At 47.4% G+C, this 16,968-nt stretch overlaps 1 protein-coding gene across 2 annotated transcripts in view; it reads left to right on the forward strand.

Moving 5' to 3' along the window:
• The window catches only part of LOC133140090 (ankyrin-1-like), a 77,637-nt gene that overhangs the window by 52,024 nt on the left and 8,645 nt on the right, over positions 1–16,968 (forward strand). The window contains exons 39-42 of one of the 2 annotated variants that reach the window (XM_061259648.1): positions 6,844–7,501; positions 8,018–8,345; positions 15,308–15,391; positions 16,167–16,319. In XM_061259648.1, the coding sequence (XP_061115632.1) occupies positions 6,844–7,501; positions 8,018–8,345; positions 15,308–15,391; positions 16,167–16,319 (1,223 nt within the window). Of the gene's footprint in view, positions 1–6,843; positions 7,502–8,017; positions 8,346–10,825; positions 11,515–15,307; positions 15,392–16,166; positions 16,320–16,968 lie in introns of those variants that run through there. The other variant, XM_061259647.1, reaches the window with a different exon arrangement.

Raw genomic sequence — 16,968 nt, forward strand, 5'->3', positions numbered from 1 at the left:
TTGGTACGTCCCGTGAAACTGGCCATCCCAGGACAAATAACGTCATCTTTGTTGTTGCGTTTGATACACAAATCTGACCTTCACTCTTAACTTGCTACGTAAAAACCAATGAAAAGCTGCATTGCAATCATTTTCGGATGATCTGGAGCCTTGTACTTTTGTGTTTCTAGAATGATTTAATGTTTCATTTGCTTAGATTAAGTTGTTGTTGTTGTCGTCTATGATGAAATCCGCGAGCACAGCACTTCGCAGTATACCGGAAATTGCATTCAGTGGGATGTCCGCTTTACCTCCCTATTGATACATAATCAAACATTGCTTAGATGATTATGTATCCTGCTCCAGTTAACACTGCCTGCCTATTGGCCGTGTGAAATGCACTTCTGTAAGTCACTTTGAGTAGATTAAAAAAATAAAACATTTTAAGTAGATTTTTTTGGAAGGGGCACTGTTCTGCGTCAACACAACACAACACAGGGGCGCTTCAAGGTCTTATGACGGAGGGAGGGACTTCAGTTCAGTCAGGAAGGGACAACGAGTCTGTCCTGTCAAAATGTGTAATAAATATTCTCCCTCTTTCTCCTCCCCTTACCCTCTTACAGCAAAATCTATTCTTGCTCACGTTACTGTTTCTCGGACCTGGCGCGACACCACCAGTGCGTTCACACGACTTCTCTCTGAATCTCTTGGGAACAACGAGGCTATAAAACCTATGGTCCCAATGGTCTCTTTGCCCTCAGTAGTTCATCAACTGTTAGGAGTCCTCCAGGAAGGGTATCCTGGCCAGGAGGACTCTAGGGTCTTTCTTCATCAAGTGAAGTGTCAAGGTGTACTAACAGACTTAGCAAAACATGCTTCTGAAAAGATATCGGCTTTATAGATGCATGCGTCTGCATCTCTGTGTGAATTTCACGAATCCCCTCAGGACATATCATTGAGTTTTGTTCACGGTATTCAAAATCTCATGATAATTTAAATCTTTATGTATTTGAGTTCCACATTTCAATCTACACCCAAAATAACACCATTATTTGTCAATTTTGTCGATGAACTGCATAAGAAAAAGAGAGTTCAGTTCAGATAAAAAGGACCCACATATACACTCTGTAACCGCCTTATTAGGTAGACCTGTACGCAAATATTTAATCGGCCAATCATGTGACAGCAGCTAAATGCATAAAATAATGCAGATGTGGTCAAGAGGTTCAGCTGTTTTTCAGACCAAATGTCAGAAAGGGGAAGAAATGTTATCAAAGTGGCCATGGAATTATTGTTGCTGCCAGGCAGGGTGGTTTGAATATCTCAGAAAAAGCTGATCTCCTGGGAGTTTGCAGAGAATGGTGTGAAAAACAAAAAACATCCACTGAGCTGCAGTTTTGTGAGCAGAAACACATTGTTAATGAGGGAGGTCAGAGGAGAAGGGCCAGACTGGTCGAAACTGACAGGAAGGTGACAGTAATGCAAGAGACCACACATTACAACAGAGGTATGCAGAAGTGCATCTCTGAATGCACAACGCGTTAAAGTCTAATAAATACCTAATAAAGTTCTCACTGAGTGTATATGTAGTTTGTGCTAATTATAATGCATAATATTATGGATTATAGTTTAAAACTTTGTAATCCATACAAACGTTTTCTCTGTATGTGTATGTCAGACCATGGTCAAATAGGTATAATGAAAGCTTTAACTCCTTTGATACCAGTAAATGTCCCCCAGATTACTGACAATTTCAAACGAGACATCTGTTTTCACCATTATTCAAAATAAATGTGCATATGACATTTTGGTGAATTAGCATGTTACGTTTGAAAATTCTTAGCAATCTGTTGGATTTAATTTTTCAAATTTTACTGACGTCTGAAGAGTTGAAGTGTGTGAAATCCATGTTTGACCTTTGATCCTGGTCTGGTATGCATGAGGGACAGGCTTGTTCCTCTCAGAGTCAGGTCAACGCACTGTTTGTCCCTCCAGGGCCTCCTTCACTTGTTCCTGTGACTCTGTCCCCTCTCTCCCTCTCTTTCTCTCTCTGTCTCTCTGTCTCTTACTCGTTCTCTCTCTCTCTTTCTCTCTCTATTTCTCTTTCTCTCCGTTTTTTCCGGACATGTCATCTGCAGCCTGGCCGCCCTGCACTTCCTCCTCTCACTTCCTCTTCTCCGACCTCTGACCTCATGTTGACCTCATGTTGACCTCCTCTTCTTGGCCTGTCTCTTTTTTCATCTTTACTTTTAACAAACCAGTCGTGCCTTTTTTTCTCTCTTCTTTTTTTGTCTGATCCGTAATCCTCTCCCAACACACCCCCGACAAAACCTGGGGGAGGGGGGGACCTGCCTCTCTCTCTCTCCCTCCCTTTCTTTCTGTCTCTGTCTCTGTCTCTCTCTTTCTCTCTCTAAATAAACCTTTCCCCCTCTTCTTGCCCCGCTGTCCTGTCTGCATGCATGTGCTCGATGCCTTTGGCCTGATCTCCTTGCCCGTATCCAAGGAAATTGGGTGGGGGGGAGGGGGTTCTGAGGTATGAGGAGGAGGGGGGTGACTGTGTTTCTGCCATTGGACTAACAGGCCTGTCTGTGCATGGCATGCTTTCTACTAATTTCTCCTTGTTCTGTGTCTGTTTGTGATGATTCTTTCTTTCTGAGGAAAAAAAGAAAGGCGCTTGATAATATCTGTTTGTTTTATTGATATTGTGATAGGCACATCTGCTGTGCAAATTACTGGTAGCATACCGTGTCTCTACCATGGCACTGTGATGTCATCAACTGGGGACAGACTTTGCTCACCACTTGTCGCGCTACATCTGCCATTAGTGCTGTGTGTGGTGTCTCTGTGTGTGAGTGTGTGTATATATATATATGTGTGTGTTTCTGTATCGTGACCCTTGTGTGTGTCAGTATATCTGTGTTTGTGTGTGTCTATGTGGGTGTCGTGGCGTGTCTCGTGATGTGGGTTCTTGCTGTTTTTATATGTGTGTTTCTGTGTGTATTTATGTGTGTGTTTCTGCGTGTTTCTCTGGACCAGAAATGGCCGTTTGTGCTTCATCTGTGTCCCCTGCTTTTACACAGTCACCCTGCTTCATACGTTCACCCTCCTTGGAGTTTGAGTGGGTAGTGGGTACCCCCTCCCCAGACAGCCACATCACACCCATCAATGCACACATTTATACAGTCAGACAGTATGACTGACTGACTGACTGACAGTTCAAAGAACACATGTACAGACCTGGGGGTTATTTCACAAAGCAGAATTGCTGAGTTAGCTGGATAACTACACCAAGTAAAACCCGGAACCGCTCTTTTAACTTCAGTCCATGTTCCAGATTTGGGAGGGTTCCGTTTTTTTTGCACAGCTAACATACCCAGCTGACTGCGTAATCCTGCTTCGTGAAATACCACTCTTAATCAGACCCTGATATTGAGCCTACATATGCTCCTAAGAACATAATAACATGAACATCATCTGGCGAACAGCTCATCTAGGCCCTCCATGTGCCTGTCACCTACAGGGCATCCAGCACTGTGCCAAGCCTGGATTGCACACCCCCAAAAGTCTCTATCTCTGCCTTCTACCACATGACCTGGCTAGCCATTAAAGGTCAATTCTGAACTCACTTAGAGTGGTAGGATGAAATAGTTCAGCTGGTTTCGCTTTGAGGCTTGTCATTAGCTGGCTATAACCTGTGGTTATTCATTTTTTAACCAGCCAGCTAAGTTGTTGGATGCCTTGTTTTAAGGTTATGACACTGTTTTCACCCCAGGAAAGAGCACACATTTACCTGTGTCCTCTTCCTTTTCCGGTAATTTCATACAGCCATTTGACTGTGGCTTGCTAAGGATGCTACTTGCTAGCTGGCAGCAATAATGTTCTGTTGGAGAGAGTTTGACCAACATCATTTGAAAAATATATAGTGCCCTATTCCTCCACCTGTTAATTGAAAAAAAGCAAGCACAGTCCCACTTGACATGAAGTGGTTCCCATCAGCTGTAATTACATTGTTACTAAAGAATTACAACTGTAGTTATAATGTTATAACGAATGTAATTACTTACATACGTGACTACAGAGCTAGAGCAGTAGTTGTACAAATTTTACCTGCTTGCAAATGTACTTGTAAGTTATTGCCCTTCTCTCATGTAGTCAATTGAAACTACTGCCCCTAAGTTATTTCTGGGATTAATCCAAATAATATCTTGTGAAAAATAATGTAAAAATCACTCTTTTTGAACATCTTTTTACACCGAATAATATTGAATTCTTATTGAATTGTGTTATTACACATGAGTACATTTCCTTCAATATATTACATTGTATAACATGGTTATATATAATCTATAACATGAATATTCATGGGAATGAAACTGGACACACTACATCATTCAGGTTACTTACTGATCTCTGTTCAGTGCAGGCAAAATAAATCACACACACAGGCATACATATGTACACTAATAAACGCACTCGACACACACACATATATGTACACAAATGTATGCACTGTACACACACATATAGACACTATTGTAGACACTGCCTACACACACATGCATATAGACACCTACATACACAAACATACATATAGACATGAATGTACGCACCATACATGTGCATACACACATACGTATCTACAGTATATATATATAGACACCTACATACACAAACATGCCTACATATAGACACTTGCAGACATAAGCACTGTGTACACACGCACACACACACGCACACACACAGAAACACACACATGCACACACACACACACACGCACACGCACACACACAGAAACACACACAGACACACACACACACACACGCACATGCACACACACACACACACACACACTTCGACTGTCCAATGTCCTTCCTTTCTTGGTCCTTTGCCCTTCTCACAGGGACAGTTTTAGAGACGGTGTCACCGCTGGAAGGAAGGGTTCAGGAGGTCCAGTTGCCCAGCTGGTGTCCGTTATACTTAACGCACACTCAGCGATACCTACAGTGCAGCCAGAGTCAAATTACTACCACCCCACAGTCACAAGCACAAGAGCTATCCCTTCCTCCTGTCTGAGTCTCTCTTCCCCCGCTTTACTTTTTCATCAGCTCATTCATTCACACTCTTTCTCTCCATGTTGTTTGTCTTCTAGTTTATATTTACTCCATGGACTCTCTCATGATCTGTTTGTGTGACGTCAATCATGCCACCAGCGTTGTATCTCACATCACATTGCCTTCAAGACTGCAAAACTTATTGCCGAACTACGTTGCTGCAAAGTTACTATTGAATGATTTTAAATTAACATAAGGATGCGACTTAGGTCTAACGAGCTTATTCATTACTTACCTGTGATTTATTTTTAAAGGGAAGAAGAAATATTGTATTGATTGAAGTGTATTATAATAGCCAGATAATTGTCCATCTCTCTGCGTTTTCCCCATCAGCAGCCATTTTTGTTCGGCGTGCACTACCTTTTCTAACTGTTAGCTAATGTTTGCTAACGTTTGTGGCAAACAGAAAAAAGTTTTGGTGAACATTAGCTGCCATCTGAATAAACACCAGCTTCTCATGTTAAGGAGAGAGAGCTTAGCTAAATGTTATTGTCACACCACAGCTGTGTGTTTGCACACTACACACACACACACACTACACACACACACACACACATGCACACACACACACACACACACTACACACACACACACACCCATCTACTCTCACATGTGTGTTTGGTCCCTCTGCAATGTCGTTCTCTAGAACTACAAAGTTACTGTATATGAGTCAGTTTCCCTGCAGTCTAATTTCAGCCATCGGTCATAAATGACATGACTTATTGCCTCCAACTGGAGACTCACCTGCACAAGGTCAGGGTTCACCAGACCAATACTAACTGACTGCTGGTTCATTAGCCAAACACATCCGAAAAAGTGGGTCAGACATATATCAGAGTCAACCTAGTCAGGCTCATAGTACCCTAGGGTTATGAACAGCCTGGTTAGGCTCATAGTGCTGTAAGGCTATGAGCAGCCTGGTCAGGCTTATAGTGCTGTGAGGTTATGAGAGGCCTGAATTAATGAATGTACTGAATGAATGTATTGTGAACAGTGTGTATCAGTTCGTATTTAGTGTGGAGAATTAGACATGTAAGAGTGTGATTGTGGGTCACAAGTTGAGAAGATACAAAAGTATCCTTTAGATTTGTGTGTGTGCGTGCGTGTGTGTGTGTGTGTGTGCGCGCGCGCGCGTGTGTGTGTGTGCATGTGTGTGTCTGTGTGTGTATGCCAGTATGTGTGTGTGTGTCTGTGTGGAGTTCCTTGCATGCCTGCCTGCCAGCCTGAAGACAATAGCGTTTACCAGGCATGCCTTGTCTGCTGAAATGACAGAGTGTGGGTGTATGCGCGGGCGGGTGTGTGTCGGAATCTGTGTGTGTACGTGTGTGTGTGTGCACGTGTGTGTGTCTAGGAGAAGGATTGTATGTGCCGATGCCTTGCAGCCCTGGTTGGCAGCATAACTCCAGCAGTAGCAGTGGTAGTGGTGGCGGTAACACCCAGTCGGTATGGCAGCCCCAGCTGCCTCCGGACAACGGCCATTTTGTGCTGTTCAGCGTGTGCTGCTGCTGCTACTGCTGGTGCTGTTCATTCTGCTGGTGCTGACTGATCTGGCTTCCTAACCTCCCCCCAAAAAAAAGATTCCCACCTTCCTCTTCCCCCTGCATCGCGTTCCCGGGGCCCCTTTCCCCTGCCTCTGGCTCCCCCCCTCCCCCTCCCTGGGCAGGGGTACGTCCCCCCTGGGTTTTTGGGGAGCAGGCGGGGGGGGGGCGAGGGGGGGCCCGTGTCAGTGTGCCTCTCTCTGTTCTCGCTCCAGGTCATGGGCTAGTGCAGGAGGACCTGCTCTCCCCGGCCTCCATGCACTACAGCCTGCCCTCCCCCCTGAGTGGGGAGCCATACTGGCAGGAGGTGTCCAGCATGGACTGCGCCCCCATCGCCACCACAGAAGAAGACACGCTCATGGAGATGTCGGAGGTGCAGGTGTGGCCCTCGGGGGCCAGCCCGTCCCTGGTGGCCGTGGAGGACTCCTCGCTGGAGTGCAGCAACGCCGACGATTCGGAGGGGCTCCTGGGGACCCCCTACGGGACGCTGTGTCGGCCGGACAGCGGGGCGAGCGGCTACAGCCCGTGTGGGGGGGGGCTGAGCGGCTCCATGGAGCTGGTGGAGGCGGCGGACGACCTGCCGGACGCGAGCGGGACCAACCCCGGGCTGAACGTCAACGGGCTGGACGGAGGTCAGAGGTCGGAGGTCGGGAGGTCAGAGGCGGAAGCGGCGGATTTGGCGGGCGGCGGCAGAGCCGGAGAAGGAAAGGGGGAAGGAGGAGGAGAGGGAGGAAGAGAGGGAGAGGGAGGAGGAGGAGTGGAGGGGCGGGGCTCAGAGGATGGCCTTTCTGTCGTTGCAGGACAGCAGCGAGTGTACGCCCGGCTGAGTGAGTCGCCCGGACTGAGCAGAGTCTCCGAGCGCAACGGGGACAGGTGAGGCCCTCCAGGTGTTCCCTCTCAGACCCACGTCACTGTTTTGGATTCAAATCATTTTCTTTCTTCACTTAGTTTTTCTGGAACATGTGTAACAGTTGGAACATATGAAATACTCTCAACAGAGACGACCCCGCCTTCTGGTCTTCTTGGTTGGCTCAGTTGCACGAGGCAAGAATAATCGAGCACAGAAAAGTATTTGAATCCAGGTATTGGTCTGATCTCTCTCACCTAGAAATGAGGTCAATTCCCTGATAATCAACACCAAAAATGCACATTCTGGGTAATGACATCATTATCCACCTTGTTCAGTTGGGTCCAAACCTGGGGTCAGATAGTATTTCTCTAGAATTCCAATACTTTTCTGCATTTGACTAAGCCTGCCTGGTGTATTGAGACAAATTAAATGATCTTACCCACCTGCTCCTCCTTGCAGGCTCAGATGTCACCATGCCCATATTGGTGTTTCAGAAACCAATTACCCCCCCTCCCTGCCCCCTCCCTGTCCCTCCCCAGGTCGAGCAGCGCCTCCTTCCTGTCCTACCTGCAGGACCAGTCGAACCCGGGCTGGCACTGCAGCCCAGACTCCCCTCCCATCTGGGCGGGGCCAAACTCCAGGCAGTGCATAGAGTCGGTGATGTCCTCGGTTCGAGCCGGTGTGGGCGGGGACTCCAGCCAGTCGCACGTATCCCAGGAGTCCCTGCTGCAGCCGGTGCGGGACACGGGACACTCCGAGATCCTGATGGGTCACTTTCGGGGCACGCAGCCCTTCGAGAAGGGGCTGGGCTTCCCCCACCGCGCCTCCGAGCTGAGGGGCTGGGACGAGCCACGCCTCAGAATGCAGGTCTGTTTTTCAGGGGAACCCCAAAACCCCCCTCTCACACCCAGATATTCTCATCTTCAAACACACATGTGGGTAGCTTTGCTTTGGGAAAGCCAGTCAGGTTAACTCAAGTTATCTTAAGTATGAATCCCAAAAGCTTAACCCCAAAACTTCCCCCCTCTCTCACATCCAGCTTCGGTTTGGGAGAGTCCGTAAACTCTCATTTTTCTTACGGGTACCCAATCAACTCTCTTTCTACTTTCCTTAAGTCATCCCATTTCTGAATCCTTAACCCTAACCCTAATCCTAGCACCCAGTTTGCCCTACCTATTCAGTCTCATCTCTTTCATCTTCTCTCCAACCTTAATCTGACTCTGGTATTTAGCAGGTGTTGAATGAGTTGTGATTTCTTGGGGTTGGATTGAGAACCTACAGGAAAGTAGATCTCCCGGAACAGGGTTAGGCAGCCCTGCTCTCGCTGTTGAATGAGGTCTGATTTATAGGGGTTGGAGTGAAAACCTACAGGATGGTAGATCTCCAGTGACAGGGATGGGCAGTCTTGCTCTATGCTCAGGCCACAGCTGAAACCAAGGGGGTAAAAACCATTACATAAACTTCCAACATAATGTCCATTAGCCTCGTATATTACGCACAATAAGTAAATGATAGTGTTAGCAGTAGCAATATTAGTGGTATTACACCCATGAAAAGTGCTCAGAGTGAAGCCAGGGAGACGTCTCTCCCCAATGGGCTCCTGTTCGCACCCTGTGTTCTGCTGATGAGCAGAGCCTAACAAGGACATGAGCGCAGCTAGTCTACCCAAATATAGCGCCCTCCCACACCGCCCCTCCCCCACACTCCTCCTCCTCGGGTTGCTGAGCTGCTCTGCCCTGAGTTTGTCGGCACGGCAACGTGGCACAAAAGCACAGATTCTATAGACTAACCAGATACTTCCACCCTCTCTGCTCCTTACCTACAGGAGGTTGTGGTGCTGCATTATAGTGTAAGAATGTCCATGACGTCGTAGAAGGGTACAGCTCAGTTCATTACAGAATGTAAAAATGTTTGGTACATTACCAGAATGTAAGATTGTTTATGTTGTCATAGAAGGGTCCAACACTGTACATTACATTATATAAGCATATTTATGGGTACAGCACAGAACATTACCAGAATGTAAGAATGTTTACGATGACATAGAAGGGTACAGCATAGTACATTACCAGAATGTTATGAGGAAGACTGGAATGGAACTCTTCTGAAACCTCATTGGCTGTGGCCCTGTGAATCTAGCCAATCAAATCCTGTCCATGCAGTACATGAACAAGGGGCAATCGCTATGTAATAGCCTCTGTGGGTGTGGCACTCTGTGGGGCCCCTTAGCGCATGTTAGCGGCATAGCTCAGTGATTGTGCAGGTTGAGTGAACTGCACAGCATGTGTGGCTCAGGTTACGGTGCAGAGAGAGACCAGCGAAGAGCCCAAATCTGCCCCATGTGTGAGAAACCCTATCCTCCACACTGACAGCGGGGGGGGGGGGCTCGTCCCAGGGGAGGCTGCTCGTGTTGTGTCGCTTTGTGCCCTCCCCAACGCTGTCGGTCCTCCGTGTCCTCCATGAGGGCACTGGAAATAGTTTAAATTTTTGTATCAGGCAGATATGCCTTTACTGTCGCAGTGTATGTTAAGTACCGTGCTCAAAGGCACAATGGCAAAGCCCCACGTGGGAGTGAACCCTGCAACCTCTCAGCAAGGCCCGTTCCCTAGCCATTATACTACACTGCTGCCAAGATCGCGTTATACTGAGGCAGTCAGACATAAAGGACACGGATGAGAATAGAAACACGTTTCCCAGCCTGGGGGGTAATTTGCGGTTTTGTTTGGCATTGTGCGTCCTTGTGTGTGTTCATGGTCTGACCGGGTGTTTGGCAGGACGTTGGGACAGGGGGGTGCCCTTCTGTGCTGCAGGGTACACCTGTGTGTGTCACGTTATTTATCTGTGTTTTTGTTAGCTGACACCGAGCTCTGACAAAAGGCAACAGAGCTGGAATGCAGGCTAGCGAAGTTAGCATAGCATGGCGTGCTTAAACTCTACTGACGCCCTTACAAGGAGTTTCCTGTTGGCAGGAGAGCTCGACACGAGCACGCTCATGTTTTTGCGGAAAGTTTTGTATCACTGCCGAAATCTATGAATAAAGTTAAATCACTAGACACCCCAGGACAGATTTAGGGGGTTCCTGAAAGGTAGATTGAGTAGTGATTAGAGATAGAGATGCACCTTGGTTGCTGAATGCTGGAGTGGTAATTATGTGTTTGAAGGGGAATAGCGAATAGGGCAATGCCAGGGGGAGGTGTAGGGTGGCCAGGGCTGTCTCACTGTCCAGCTGAACTGCATCGTGGGCCAGAGATGGAGTCGTGGAGGTATTTAAAGCCGGCAGGTCACATGTGTTAGGGTTTGGGGGGAAGGGGGGGGGTGAGGGGGTTGTTTTTGGAAACACTGAGAGAGACCCAGAGTGAGAAAGAGAAAGAGAGAGAAACTCTGAGGCTGCCGGCCCCCGGATTTGACAGCACGGACTAGCACTACCCCAACCCAGCGGACAGTTGGAGAGAGTGAATGAGAAAGACAGGGAGAAAGAGGGAGAAGGGAAATAGGAGCAAGTGGAAGAGTGCGTGTTCTTGAGAAAAAGGGAGGGAGGGAGGGGATAGGGCTTAAGGAAGGAGAACAAGAGAGAGAGACGAGGGGAGAAAGAGTGGACTCCTTGGAGCCTTTAGCCAGCGTTTTCCTGCTGAGAGACGTCTGTGGGGGCGAGTGTGGGTGTGGGGTACGGAAGTATCCGTTAGTGCGTGTGTCCGTTAGCACGGGTGTCCATTAGCGCACGTGTCCGTTAGCGCACGTGTCCGTTAGCACGCGTGTCCGTTAGCGCGTGTGTGGTTGTCGAGGGTTACCGCGCACGTGTGGTCGTCGTTCGGCAGTCATGTGGGCCCTGTTCACGGAGCTGCTCTTCAGCCTGGTGCTGCTGGCCTTCCTGGTCATCAGCTGCCAGAACGTTCTGCACATCGCCAGCGGCTCGCTCCGCTCCATGCTCACCCAGGTGCACCTGCAGCTCGACCGCGAGCTGGGCGAGGGAGAGGGAGTCGCCGACGAGGAGGAGGACATCACCACACGCGTGGTGCGCCGCCGCGTCATACTGAAGGTACCGCAGAGAGAGAGAGAGAGAGAGAGAGAGGGAGAGAGAGGGAGAGAGAGAGAGAGAGTCATACTACAGAGAGAGAGAGAGGGAGAGAGAGAGAGAGTCATACTACAGAGAGAGAGAGAGGGAGAGAGGGAGGGAGAGGGAGAGAAAGAGGGAGAGAGGGAGAGAGGGAGAGAGAGAGAGGGAGAGAGAGGGAGAGGGAGGGAGAGGGAGAGGGAGAGGGGGAGAGAGAGTCATACTACAGAGAGAGAGAGAGAGAGAGAGACGGGGAGAGAGGGGGGAGAGAGGGAGAGGGAGAGAGAGAGAGAGAGAGGGGGAGAGAGAGAGTCATACTACAGAGAGAGAGAGGGAGAGAGAGAGAGAGGGAGGGAGAGAGAGAGGGAGAGGGAGGGACAGAGAGAGAGTCATACTACAGAGAGAGAGATAGGGGAGAGAGATCATCATACTACAGGTACTGCAGAGAGGTATGGGTGAGAGAGAGAGAGAGTCATACTACTGCAGTTTTCCTTACTAAGGGAGAGGGAGGAAGAGAGCGAGGGAGGGAGAGAGGGACAGAGAAAGGTAAAGGGAGAGTGAGAGGAAGAGAAGGAGTGGGTGATGAGAGAGGAGGAAGAGGGGGAATAGTTTTCGTACCATGGTTGATTCTCGTATTAACAGTGATCATAGTTTTCCAGTAGAGACACTCTTTGGACAGCTCTGTAACATCCTTTCATAAAAGCCTTGATTGAGTACATTACAAATCTTGCTCAGCCTTTTCGATCTGCAGATGAGATTGGCTTTTTTTAAGTTAACAGAATCGCTATGGGAACGTCACCTGCACTTATCACCTATCCTGTGTGTCACTGTAATTTGGACGATGCGGGTGTTCTCTAAACTGTTTTCTAGCATAATTCAGAAAAGGGGATTGTTGGATCATAGGAGGACAGGATGTTTTAAACAGCTGAACCAGTCCCAGTGACTGGCAGTGTTTTGATATGGCTAAATTCTTAGCCTCATCTCTCATCCTGGAGAGCCATAAGGTTTCTTGGTTTTTGTTGTTACTCCGTACTTAACCACAGAATTTAACCGGGTTCATTGGGTCTGAATTTGTTGCTGATTTTAAAGTGGAAATTAAAAACATCATATCTTACGGGTTACCCCCAGCTAGACCCGTTTGCCCTTTCGACAGGATTCCTAAAATAGGATAAAATAGTAATCCTACCCTTGTCTGGACCTTGAATAATATTGTGTCATTCCTGGGTTTGATTATTGAGTTTTAAGGCCTGTTGTTCCCCACCGTGCTGTTGAGTTGAAGTTCTCACAAGTAAACTTGTTAGGCCTGACTTGGTTGCTCAGGGATTGACTGGTCAGGCCTGGGAGTGAGTGTGAATCCTCCATCTGAGACACAGGCCCGGAGTAAAGCCCCTTCCCCGGTTTGGTAACCCCTCCTTTCCATCCCCCAAACCCCCACTGACAGCTGGGCTAGGGTGGGGGGGCTGGTCAAACTGGGATTTGTGGGATTGGCATGGCTTTCCTCACACCACTGTAATACTGTCGTTATTGACGCATTTAGATTTGCTCTTATAAATAGTAGCCACAGTGCAGCTATTGCAGTTATTAAAATAGCCCTTCTATTGTCGTTTAGCTTAATTAGGTTAGTGGGAACAGTGGTGAAAAGCCTCATTACCCCATCTCCCATCCCCCGTCCCACCACCCTTATCTTTCCACCAGAGCCGTCATAGTTTCTCTGTGTCCCGTACATTCAAATTTAGAGTGCTTTATTGGCAGAAATAACAACAAACATTTTCTATGGTATGCTACTGTACAGAATTGTCTATTCTCTCTATCTCTCTGCCCCCCTTCACCCATCTCTGAATCGATGTCAGTCCGGTAACTAATGTGGGGGGGTATTACGCTCTCCCGGGGGGGGTTATTTTAAAGTAGTCTGGATTCCAAACCCAGTCCTGCTCCTGCCCCCCCCCCCCCCTCCATTTCACATTCTCCTCATCCCTCTCTCCATGAGTATGGCTGTGTTTGAAACCGCATACTAGCATACTACCCCTACTAAATTTCACTGTAGTATGAGTATTATGCCGAGTATGCAGTGTCGAACACAGCCCATGTCCCTGCCACAGTGTCTCACCTGGCTCAACTCAACTCGATTCCGTGTGCGTTTCTGGGGTGAGAGACAGAGCATGGCTGCCAAAACATATACCATACAAATAATGTAGAAAAGCAAGGGTACCATTTTAACAAAGACTCCTGAGAGTAAAACTCTGTCATGATAATGATGATGATCTGCTGCTGATGATCTAAAGATGAACGAAAACTCTGGAATGATGGAATTATTGGAGTGTGGCTTGTGTAGTTTTATTTTAGATGAGCTTGTCATTACTCTTTGACCCTCTGACTGTGGCATGCTGGGATATCTGGGTGGGGCTGTAGGCTGTCGTCTTCATTAATCATGGTCAAAATGTTTTAAGTCTAGAAAATGTGCTGAAATATACACTCACTGAGAACTTGACCTGGTCAAGAGGTTTAGCTGTTTTTCCAGACCAAAGGAAAGGAGAATAAATGTGATCAAAGTGACTTTGACCATGGAATTACTTTTGGTGCCATACAGGGTGGCTTGAGTATTTCAGAAACTGCTGATCTTTTCGTATGTTCGCACACAATAGTCTCTAGAGTTTGCAGAGAATGGTGTGAAAAACAAACATCCAGTGAGCAGCAGTTCTGCAGGAAAAACACCTTGTTAATGAGAGAGGTCAGAGGAGAATGGCCAGACTGGTCAAAGCTGACATGAAGGTGACAGTAACGCAAATGACCACGCATTACAACAGTATTATACAGAAGAGCATCTCTGAACCCACAACGCTTCAAACCTCTTAAGCCGATAGGCTACCACAGCAGACGACCAATAAGTCTAAAAAAAATAAGTCTTCCAAAGTGTTCACTGTGTGTATATGTGCAAAGTATTTTTCATAATGTAGGAGTAATGCAAGGTAATGTGGACTCCTGTGTTTGGCTTAAGTACCACAGATCTGTAATGGTCGCAAAAATAGTAGAGTAGTAGTTTTGTACCAGACCCTGTTCAAGATCTGCAGTACAACTGTTACCTTCATTGAGTCAGATTACAGATTTATCAAATATGGCATGGTATAAATTTGTATAAATTTGTCATACAGCACATACTGACATAAAAAATGTACAAAGTGTGTTGCACTATTCTACATTTTGTTACATGGATTGCTGTGTAGAATATGCTTTTGTGTTGCGTTGTGCAATGTTGCTGAATCTTGTTTCAGGTGAATAGATTGTAATGGTATATTCAGTGGTGTAACGGGATCCTAATGTTATGTTGCACTGGATTATCTGAAACATGTGCTGCAATATACACTCACTGAGCACTTTATTAGGAACACCTACTTATTAATGCGATTATCTAATCAGCCAATCGTGTGGCAGCAGTGCAATGCACAAAATCATGCAGATGCAGGTCAGGAGCTTCAGATAATGTTCAAATCAATTGAAATATGTACCTCTATGAACTGTTTTGTAATATTGTCCTAATGTCGTGTTTTCGGAATCAAGATGGCCTGGGCAGTGATGTGGATTGTTGTCCTAATGTTGTCCTAGCGTTGTGTTGCAGGAAGATGAAATGGACTGTGTAATGTTGTATAACATTGTCCTAACGTTCTGTAATGTTCTCATAACATTGTGTTACATTGTCCTAACGTTGTCCTAACATTGTGTTGCAGGAAGATCAAATGGACTGTGTAACATTGTGTAACATTGTCCTAACGTTGTGTTGCAGGGGGATGAGCTGGAAGATCTTCCAGGAGAGCATGTGAGCGAGGAGCAGTTTACCGATGAACACGGAAACATCGTCACTAAGAAGGTCCACTCCCCCATCCATCGCAATGCACCTCTCTCATTCAACACCCCACAATGCACCTCTCTCATTCAACACCCCACAATGCACCTCTCTCATTCAACACCCCTTTATCAAACAAACACACACACACACACACACACACAATGCACCTCTCTCATTCAACACCCCTTTATCAAACACACACACACTCACACAATGCAAGATACTCTGCAGTATTTAGCACACAGCAGGATCTTCAGTGTAAAATCTACTGATTCAGTACATTATGCACTGATAGAGTACTTTTTTATTCAGTGTGGACAGTCGTATTAACACTGAAGACTTTACTTTGTGTCATAGGATGTTAGTGTATCAATAAATGTCTAATTTCTTTTGATAACATGTATTTGGTTTCTCCAGAGTCACAGATTTACTGTTACACATTTATTCGCTCCTGAAGGTTGTGCTGTTGCATTCTCTGGCATCGGGGATCCCTCTGTAGAACGCATCAGTGATGACATTAACAACAGCAACCACCATCACACCATTACGTTACAAATCACTATGGTCATCATCATCACCATTTAGCATGGGCATCGATGTCACCACCCTCATCACCTCTGTCACCGTTAAGTGATTAACAGTAATAACACTTTGTAGAACACGCTGCCAAACACCAGGCCTTGTGTTCCCGAGAGACTTCCAGTGAGAGGTAGAGTTTCAGTGGGCCTGCCCACCTGTGCAGAGTGCTGAGGGTGGCATCCAGCTGACCCCCCTCTCTCCCTCCCCGCCGGGGCAGATTGTGCGGAAGGTTGTGCGGAGGGGAAAGGGCTCGGTGTCGGAGGGGGGGCAGGAGGTGACGGTGGAGGGCACCCTCCTGGATGCTGAGGAGCTGGAGGAGGAGGCCGAGCAGCTCATCAACTACGCCGTTCTGGGCCGGGAGGCCGACAAGGTGGGCCAGAACCAGAGCTGAGCCGGGCCCATCCGGGCCCAGCCGGGCCAAATCGTGCTGACGCGGGCCAAACCGGGCCGAGCCAGGTCGAGCCAGTTCACACAGGGCCAAACCAGACTGAGCCGGACCAAAACAGGGCAGAATTGGTGTAAAATGGGCCAAACCAGGCCAAACCAGGTTAAACCAGGCTAAAGCAGACTGAACCGGGACCGATCCCAAGTCACCCAACACAGGCAGGGTTACTCTACCCTATGCAGGTGTACAGTGCTCCATAGGGGGCTCGCCTGGGGAGCCGTGCTACCATAGGCCTGGTGCTCTGGCCTTATCTAGACTGAGTAGGGCTGGGTTGGAGGAAAGGCCTCCATCCAGAGAAGGGCTGATTCAGCCCCAGGGCCCTGTTAGCTGGGGCTATGCCTGGCCAGCCTGGGAGTGTAGGAGAGCAGGTTTGGGCTCGGCTGAATTTAGGAAAATCAGGTCTGTTTTAAGACTATGAGTGTATAAAATTAGCTTTGAATCGTATTGATTGACAACAAAGGGTCTTACTCAATAGGTGTGTAGAACAGGGTCTTATTCGGAATTTGTCCACATAATGATTATTTCAACATGTCTGAAAGAGTGCTTTCTTAGCTGGTGTCAGTATGTTTAATTG

Source organism: Conger conger, chromosome 11, assembly GCF_963514075.1.
Source record: "Conger conger chromosome 11, fConCon1.1, whole genome shotgun sequence".
Classification (NCBI taxonomy): Eukaryota; Metazoa; Chordata; class Actinopteri; order Anguilliformes; family Congridae; genus Conger; species Conger conger.